Below are 9,929 nucleotides of genomic sequence, written 5' to 3'. Positions count from 1 at the left end.
GATATAGAAACAAAAGCCATATAATGAGTGATTGTTGTCCTTAATGTACTATGTTATCTCTCATTTCTTTTGCTGTCCTTTGGCTCTCTCATATTGTTACAGTATTTCATCTTGTTATCTGATATATTGTATATATGCATATTTGGTTATTTGAAACTGAATAGGGAAGGGGGAAAACAAGATGAGGGGCGGGGGTGGTGGGAGGGAAATTGGGACCAAGACATTGAAAGGTTATCAATGTATGTGAAGCAATGCACCCTGTATCTCTATAATGTAACCATTCTATTAATTATAATAAATATCAATACTTATCAATATTGATGTATAATTTTTCTTTAGTTTTAACCTGTATAATATTTACCCTAAAAGACAGGTTGCAAGATGATAACACAATAGAAGTCTACACAGTCATTTTATAGGAGGAGCATTTATTTCACATTTTGAATGTGAGTTTTAATGACAATTTTGTTGAAGTCATTAGCACTGTTCTAAAGCTTTGGTTGACCTAGTCAAGCTAAAACACATTCTCTGTCAAGAGATGATACTTTAGACTATTTTAGGAAAGCAACACATGTGAAAAAAGATGACTCCTTTGTTTGACTTCATTAGGTACAAATGAACTTTTTGGAAAGTCATGATATTAGGTGTTTCTAGTATTTGTACTAAGATGTGAAAGTAGCAGTGTGAGGAATAGATATGGCTATGGAGAGGTTCCAGGTGAGTTATACACGCAATCACAACGAATGAACTGGAGAGTGCATCTGCCTGTTTAACATAAGGATGTTCTATTGGGGGAATGAAGACTTTGTGACCAGCAATTGACAGCAATAAAAGAGACGATATCACTTTTGACAGCTTTAGTTTTGTAAGCGAACTACAAAAACTTAAGTATAGAAATGAATCCCTGAAGACACATGTTTTAAAGTGGCATTGCACAGTACATGTTCCAAATTTTGAGTACCCCAAATTTGCAAACCCATCTTTTATTTGACTGAGTGGCCGTGTAAATCTAGTAACTAGATGAATGATGTGGATCTAACCCAATATAGTCACTCAATATTACTTTTGGTTCAGGCAGGATGACCAAAAATGAAATAAAGAAAAAAAATCTTAAGTCATGTATCTAGATTCCAAAAAGAAAGAGAAGGCAACTCTAAAAGACAGGGTAAACAGATTCTACCCACTTAATGTCTCTGTCATGGAAATATGTGTTTTGAGGGGAAGGGATATAATAGAGCTTCAAAAAACAAAGAGGATATTAAGCTCCTTCATTTGTTTTTTTCAGACCTGTGACAACTAGTGACTTGTCAGGATTGTATAGTTCAGCTTGCTATCTTAGTTAGTGGGTGACCGTGGCCTGTTCTTAGTCTTGCTTTGTTGTTACTTAGAAATACTTTGTAGAGCTCACATCTTTAATATGAGCATATCTGAGATCAATTGCTAGTTTGGTAGGCCACAGATGCTGACGTCTTTTAAGTATTTCTAGTCAGTATACCACAGGTAGGTCACATCCTACAGATTCCAGTCCAGGGATGATTAAGTTTCAGCGATCAAGAAAAACAGTGCTAAACTTTTCCCCTCTGTCTCTCAGCAGCTGATATTCATGCAGCTGTGCTGGCCTTTTCAGTTTCTGTGTGTGTATGTGCATGTGTGCTGCTCCTGGGATTTATACTGAGGGCCTGGGTGGTAGTAATAGCTTTGTCACCCCAGGCTAGTACTCTACCACTTGAACCCACAGCTCCATATCTGGCTTTTGGCTGGTTCATTGGAGATAAGAGTCTTATGGACTTTCTTTCCTAGACTGGATTTGAACTGTGTTTCTCCAATCTTAGCCTCTTGAGTAGCTAGGATTACAGTCCTGAGCCACTAATACCTGGCTGAGTTTTCAATGTTAAGAAACTAAACTTTCTTTGGTTATATCGGGTAGCAGAAAATTGGACAACACCAATAAGGGAACAGTTTTATCCTGTGGTCACTAAGTAAATAGCTTTGACCCTTTACTGAATCTTTACCATGACTGGCTATGTAGAAGTGAGAAGATCCACTGATTTTTAACTGGACATGTCACGCATGATGATCTCTGAACTTGGCATCCAGCAAGTCCTCTAGAAAGTACTGATCATTTTGACATTGCCTGGGATTAAAATCTGTTCATAATTTCTCATCCTTCTTGGAGGCAATGATTAGGCTAAAGCCTGTTATTCCCTAGAAGTGAATTCTTGTCCCATGGAACGTTGAACGAGCATTGGGTGACCAGTATGTTCATGTGTAATGGGACTGGACTGTGTACGAAAGAAACCAGCTTTGTTATACAGTTCACCTACAAGTGGGACTAGCACAGGATCAATTTACAAAGCTGTTTGCTTATACTCTTCTGAGATCTGGCTCTGATTATTTGGAGTTTGGCGAGAGTTTTCAAGCAGTTCATAGACATCTTGCATGTTGGGGAGATTCTGTCTCATGTCCTGGGTAACTTTTTGAAAATGATTACCAGTGCTGTTCTTTGGAGAAACCCTCTGGCCCTGGTATGCCTGAGCCTGGCGTTTACAGAAGCCAAACTTGCTGAGCAGGATAAACACATCCCTCTGGAAGGCCTTGGTGAAAATAGCGTAGAGGAATGGATTGGCACAAGAGTTGAGTGGATAGAAGAGGACTAGCAAGATCTTGGAGTTGGTAACAGTGATGAGTGGCTTGTTCATGAGTGCTGACAGGGCATAGAACGAGATGGGGGCCATGCACATGAAGTCAGTGAAGATCAACACTGCCATCCTCTTGGCAATTTTAGTGTCTTTGTCTCGAGGGTTGTACTGCGGATTTCGCACTGTAATATAAATCTTCACATAGCAGAAACAGACGACGACAAAGGCAACGACATTTATCAACAAAACAAGGACAATATATGCCAGAGCCAGAGGGGTCTCAGTGTCCATAGGAAGGCAGATGCTGACCTTGGCATAACTACTTATTCCCACCAAAGGGAGCAAGGCAAGAATGAAGCAGCAAACCCAACCCCCAAGCATGATGGTGTACGCATGTCTGAGGCGGATCTTCCGATCCAGGCGCATGGCAAAGGTGATGGCATACCATCGCTCCAGGGTGATGGCTGTCAAGGTGTATACTGACAGCTCACTGGCAAAGACAGTGAAGAAGCCAGCTGTATTGCACCCAGGGCCTGTCTGCCAGTCGATGGCATGGTTGTAATACTCAGAGTGAGTGTAGAGGTCCACAGAGGCGATGAGCAGCAGGTATATCCCCATACAGAAATCCGCAAAGGCCAGGTTGCACATAAGAAAGCGTGGGACTGTCAGTTTATAGTGACTAGTAAGGAGAATGAGCAGAACAAAGACATTGCCTAGGAGAGCCAGCAGACTAACAAACCACACCACAATCCTCAGGAATCTGTAGCCCATGATGTCTTCACAGGGGTTGAACTCATCTGACCTGGGGGTACACACCATGTCTTCGTTGTCACCACACACGGTGTAGTCATAATGACTGTCAAAGGCTTGTAGAGTCTCTTCTTGAGGGTTTTTGAGCTCCTGGCCAAAACCAACGATCTCATCTTCTTGCTCTTCAAAGGAAACATAGTACTGAGAGTTGCTGTGGCTATCCAGAAACTTGGAATCCTGGTTGTACCCCACACTGTTATCTCCAAGATCTTCATATTCCTGATGGACGGGGCCATTCCAGGCAGTCACAGATTTTCTCTGACGCAGGCTGTGGATGCTGCTTTCATTACACATCAAGGACTCAATGATTCTAAAAGGCAACAGAAACAAGTCACCACTTCTTTCAAACCAACTGGTGACCCTTGCAACACTGGGAAGGCATGTAACCTATTTACTACTGTTTACATGATTTTACACCATTCCATATGATCTGGTTAGAACTACCTTTTCCACATTATTTTCCATTGCTTCCTTTCCCCTGTGATCCAGGGACCATATTTCTTGTTATTCCTGTTCAAAATGTGGAAACTATGTTCCTTTTGCCTGAAAGCTCATAGTTGCTTCTACAGATTACTCAGCTGTAAACCAAACACTCCTCTCTAAGAGACTTCTTTGATTCCCTTAAAACATGTAAATACCTTTATGTTGGATATGCCTGATATTTTCTTCTTTGTTTTTCCTCCCCTAGGCTGTAAACAACATGTAGATTGAGTTCTTGTCTGTCCAGTGGAAAGGACAGTGCCAGGCACACAGAAGGCACTCAACCAATATTTATTGGACAAATAAATGCACACTTCTGTCCTGGCATGCGCATGGGCCTAAGATTTACTTTATGTCTGGCTCACCAAACTTACAACCAAAGGAATTATTTAACTACTTCAACTGCTGAGCAGATTTTGATTCATCTCTTGAACTCTTGTGAAACTACCTGGTGGGCTAGGTAGCTTTTCCAACCTGTTGAAAGGCTGACAAGAAACCTGGATCTGCTCCTCAGATTCATTCCACCTTCCCACCCACACCCATTCCTACTTAGTGCCACAGCACATCATCTACTATTCTCATTCCAAAGCCCCTTCACTAGTTTTCTGTAGTTAGTGCACCCATACTGGCTTTCTTTGCAGAATATCTGAACTTTCCTCTTTGCTGCCACTTGTACAATAAGGTCCTTATGTTTCCTCTGACTGAAAAATCTGAGTATAGAAAATTAACCTGGAGGTAAGTATATAGAAGTTGAAATAAGGCTAAATGAAGGTAGGGTTAAAACAGGCTGGCCTGCCTGGTATAGGACACAAAATAACTAGATGAAAAGAGGCAGAGAAACTACAGAGTGGAAAGAGGATCATTTCTCTTACAAATAGCTAGATACTAAAATGACATATACCACAACTGATGGTTACTAGTACTCAACATTCTAGTCCACTCCATTCTAGGTGCTTTCTGTTCAGGCTCTCATTTCCTCTTTTCAAAACCACTATGCGTGCTGACTAGCATGATGGTCTTCATTTCAAAGGCTCAGAGCAGTTGAGTAACTAGACTGGAATAACACAGGAGCTGGCAGGGCTGGGGTATAAGCCGAGCTTATTCCAGGGCCTATACACATCGAATCAGTGAGATGGGACATTTTCAAGGCCTAGACAGATCAGATAGTCCAACTGTGAGTGTTGTCTATGAGCTTATCCTTATGGCTGTGGTATTTGTATGTCACATGGTAGCCCAAAATCACATCCTGTAACCTCTCCTCGGCTTGACGATAGTGATACAACCACGCCCATCTCTACCTCATCATGGCTTGTCATCTCCTCTCTCCTATCCATCTCCAGTAACATTGGCATTCCTTCCCAGCTGCAATCACTTGTCTCCAGTCATGTTGCCCCAGGCATTTCCTGTTCATTCTTGTAGATGGGGTTGTCTTTTCTTCTGGTTTTCAAACCACACAGATACTTCCCCAAATCCAGAAATTGATTCATCTCCCGCCTATGGCTTTAGTTGCTTATTCAGGGCTGCTTTTACTCACCCTCTAATTTTCTTCTGATTCTTAAAAGCACAGCAGTGGCTTGGATAAGAAAGGTCAGCTCTTGTGAGGTGAAGGAAACTCAAGGAAAGTGGAAGTTTCTTAAGAGTCCAAGTGTTTCTTGCAATCAGTTCCTTCAAATGCTCCAGGCCTTTGGAAGGCAGGGCAGTGATGCTGGTATGAGACACATCCCTGGGGAGGCAGAAAATGGAACACAGGGAGAGGGTATAAGCACCCGGGGCCTTCTAGTTCTTGGTCACAAAATCAAACAGATCTGAGATGAATGGGGGACAGATGGACTGCTTTTCTGCTGCTGAATATGTATTTCAAGTTGTTTAGATGCACTTACTGCTGTAAGGAAGGGACGTTAGGTTTCTAGGTCAATACCTACACAGATCTGCTGTTTTTATTGCCTGGAATGTCACTGTTTCATCAGCACAAATACTACTTTCACTTTCTTTCTGTGAACTCTTGGAATCACAGATGGATGCCAGTTTTACTCTGCAAAATGATACCATACTACTGATAATGGGTCTCAAGAAGCCAAGATAAATACGATTGAACATGCTCACTGGCACCTGAATTGTCATCAGCTTGGCAATGAGGATTTTGCTACCCATAAACTACTCTAAAGTAACATCAGTATTGTGAAAATACTCTTCTAACGATGCAGAACTTACAAGACTTTAGTGAATTCATGACTGAGAACAACTCTATTTCCTCCATTTAGAAGACGATAAATGCATTTCTATAATGAAAGCTCAAATAATCTGAAATGAGATTCAAATTACTCCTACAAATTATGAGAAAGATGATGGTTAGCCTTGTAATCGTGTACTCCTGTTATTATTGTAGAATGAAATCATAACTTTTAACCAGGTATTCTCTTTTCTGCTCTCAACTCCTGAGTGCAGATTGTTTGTCATGTTCCTTAATTATTTCACCTGCACTGAATTAGTTTAATACGTCACTTGATTATCATCACCGCCACCTCCCTCTTTGCCCCCCTGCCACATTTGTGCCAGTCATGGGGCTTGAACTCAGGGTCTGAGCATTGTTGCTAAGCCTTTTTGCTCAAGACTGGTACAGCTCCACTTTTGGCTTTTGGCAGTTAAGTGAACTATGAGTCTCACAAACTTTCCTATCTGGTCTGGCTTCCAGCTTCCACTGGTGATCCTTAGAGCTCTGCCTCCTGAGTACCCAGAGTTCCAGGCATGAGCCATCCACACCTGCCTGGCTCATTCATACTTTTAAGGTGGGAATGTCCATTTTAGGATTTGCCTTACCACCAAAACTGCCAGTTCCCAGCTATTGAGTTACCTCAGTCTTCAGGACTACCTAACTGAACCCCAGGCATCACAGAACAGAGGATACTGCTTGAATCCATTATTTAAATTCTTGATTTATAAAAAGCTATGCTAAAATCCAGGTGCGGTGGCTCACATCTGTAATGAGGATTACAGTTCAAACCAGCCTGGGCACTAAAGACTGTGAGAATCCTTATCTCCAGTTAACTGCTATAAAATGGGAAGTGGTGCTGTGGCTCCAGAGGTAGGGTAGTAGCCTTGAGCTAAAGAGCTCAGGGAAAGAAGTGCCCAGGCTCAGAGTTCAAGCCCCACGACCCACAAAAACATAAATAAGTAAATAAATAAAAAGCTATGTTAATAATAAGATCTTTGTTTTATACTGCTCAGTTATGGAATGCCAATACAGTTACTAGAGTTACTACTCAAGAGTAATGGTTACTTAAAAATTCTCAAGAACAATTTTATCAAGAATATCTATTAAAATGCATACTTATTCCTTAGAGGAATAAACTCAGGTGAGTACACACATATTGCAGTAGATAGCAAGTCAGTGAAACAACTAACAAACTCAAGCCTGAGGATATTGAACCAACTTCTTCAAGGGAGATGTGTCAAATAATTTAGTGCTTTATATAAGGTGTAGTGATATCACCAAGACAGATAGTTGGTGGTGAAGGATTTGTAAGCTTTCTGCTCTTGAACATCAGCATTTTTGGTCCAGGCACTGCACTGGACTAGCATCAGAATAACCTGCAATATAGACTAAGCCACAGACCAGGAGTCTGCATCGTGTAATATGCTTTCGGGGTGACTCACAAGGTCATTTCACTTCTTACAGCATTTTTGTGGACCAGAAAGTTGCTAAAATTTAGACAAAGAAACAAGATATATGTTCAAAGAGACTCATCAGATCAAGAGTGGAGCCGTAAGAATAATTTGAATTTAGTCTTCTCAGCTTCAGGGGTCCAGGGGCTTTGGCCTTTCATCTTCTTGTCTCTGGAGGCTTTGAACATAGTGCAGTATCCAAGTGCAATAATTCCCCAGAAACTCATCAAAATATTGTAGGGAGTAAGGAAGGAAGGTAGAGAAAGAGAAGGAGAGAGCCTATGGTTTGAGTGCTTGTGATTATCGTATACCAAATGGCTTCTTGCTACATGAGTGCTTGGTAGGTATAAAGAAAATAGATGATGGAGAATATATATACATATATATGTATTCACACCCATATTTTATGGCAGAAATAGTTATCACATCATAATAGACAGTTATTAAGTTCAAGAAATATTAATTCGCTCTTTGCTTCAATATGGAGTTAATCTGAATTTAAGCCAAAAAATACAACTGTAGTCTAGTCCTCTGCTGCTTATTTGACATCTGTGCCTGAGGTGCCTCCAACTAAACAGATCCATCTAAAACTTTGAAATTCTTCCTCACTCATCTGTTTCTTTTCTGCTTTTCTCCATCTGGTAACTGGCACTCCCATTCACTCAGTTGCACAAACTAAAAACCTTTGAAATAACTCCAGTGTGGATAGGTAATGTAGCTCAGTGTCATTTTTTTTTTTGTAGAAGGTGAGGCAGGAGGGAAGTTTCTGGGTAATAAAAATAATCTAAGGCTTAACAAGGGTAGAATAATGAAACTCTACATTTCAATTCTATTCAATGAGGAAATAGTGGTGTGTGCGTGTAATCTCAGAAATTCAGGAGATGGAGGTAGGAGAACTGTGACCCAAGACCTGTCTGGAAGATGTTATTTTGAGACCCTTGCTAGAATATTAACTAAAAATAAGAAAGAAAAAGGTATTGGAAATATAGCTCTAGTGGTAGAGTGTTTGCCTAGCAAGTACAAACCCTTAAATTTCACCCCAGTACTGTGTTTGTCAATATATGTAAATTTTACCTTAATAAAACATATTTGTGCCCAGGATCCACAGAGAAAATTATGTACTCATATACCTGGGGACTGTAGTCACATTGGAAAGAAATTTGCCACATGTTTTAGCCATGTTCAGTATAATCTTGTATTAATCATAAAGAAAACAATATAAACCAAAGACCTATTTTATCCAAAGAAGAAAGTTGCCTGTGGATTTTCAAATGACTAATTTGATCTGCTAATAGCAACAAATGTTTATTATGAAATTTTATTTTTGTTGATACATGTAATGTGAACTCAGGGATATTATCACAAAGATTCCAGCTTCTTAAAAGGTACTTATAATAGTAATCGGGACTATTATGTTATGGTAAGTTTCGTCAGTATGCTAAATGCTGTTAAAGGAAGTTACATAATTTAGAATTTAGAGGACACTCATTATTATGGAAGGCATTGAATTTCAGTACGTTCTTCTCTGTGGTATTATAAACACCAAAAGCCTCTCTTTCAAAACAAAATGAGAAGAAAACAAAGTATTCAAAAATAGAAATTATAAAAGTGGAAAATGAGACTGAAAATCTTGATTAGAAAAAAAACAGTAAGTATGGGGGGGGATGATGGAAAGAGTGACACTGATTTATGTGCTGTTTAATTGGAGATAAGAGTCTCATGGGCTTTCTTTCCCTGGGCTGGCATCATGATGTGGTCTTCAGATCTCAACCTCCTGAGTAGCTAGAATTATACGCAATGGGCCAATGGCCAAGCGGCTTAAACACTCATTTTTTTTTAAAGTAAGAAAAGCAGCAAAGTTCCTCATCCATTTATTAATGATTTAGAAAAATTCTGCTAGAGATTACCCCCACACACATATACCTTTGATTTTTTTGTAAAAAGAAAAATGCAAAATGAATTGAAAGATTTTGCTATGAGTGAGCAGTAGCTCCCTTTATGGTATGGCATTTTTTTTTTTGCTATTTGTTTTTGCCTTTTGACATCCTGGCACTAGAACTCTCGGCCTGGACACTGTCCCTGAGCTCTTTAGCTCAAGGCTAGCACTCTACCACCTTGAGCCACAGTGCCACTTCCGTTTTCTGGTGGTTAATTGGAGGTGGGAGTCTCACGGATTTTCCTGCTCAGCCTCCTGAAGTAGGATTATAGGTGTGAGCCACCTATACTCAGCAGTACAGCTGTTTTTAAGAGACAGGTCACAAACCCACGGAGCTGGGTATGTTTAGTATAAAATTGAAATCGTACTGTTAAAGGAGAGAGCATGAAGGAGTCAAGACC

The 9,929-nt window shown here is 40.2% G+C and overlaps 1 protein-coding gene across 1 annotated transcript in view; it reads right to left on the bottom strand.

Annotated features, from left to right (window-relative positions):
* Positions 1-423: 423 nt before the first annotated feature.
* The window catches only part of Tshr (thyroid stimulating hormone receptor), an 89,518-nt gene continuing 80,012 nt past the window's right edge, over positions 424-9,929 (bottom strand). The window contains exons 9-10 of the mRNA XM_090344653.1: positions 5,464-5,652; positions 424-3,759 (exon numbers count right to left, since the gene is read on the bottom strand). Coding sequence (XP_090200779.1) covers positions 2,349-3,759; positions 5,464-5,652 — 1,600 coding nt within the window. The 3' untranslated portion in view covers positions 424-2,348. The remainder of the gene's footprint in view (positions 3,760-5,463; positions 5,653-9,929) is intronic.

This window comes from Megascapheus bottae, chromosome 14 (assembly GCF_031878675.1).
Source record: "Megascapheus bottae isolate mThoBot1 chromosome 14, mThoBot2.hap1, whole genome shotgun sequence".
NCBI lineage: Eukaryota > Metazoa > Chordata > Mammalia > Rodentia > Geomyidae > Megascapheus > Megascapheus bottae.
Note: the sequence above shows the minus strand (reverse complement) of the source record. Positions and strands in the feature narration are given on the sequence as shown.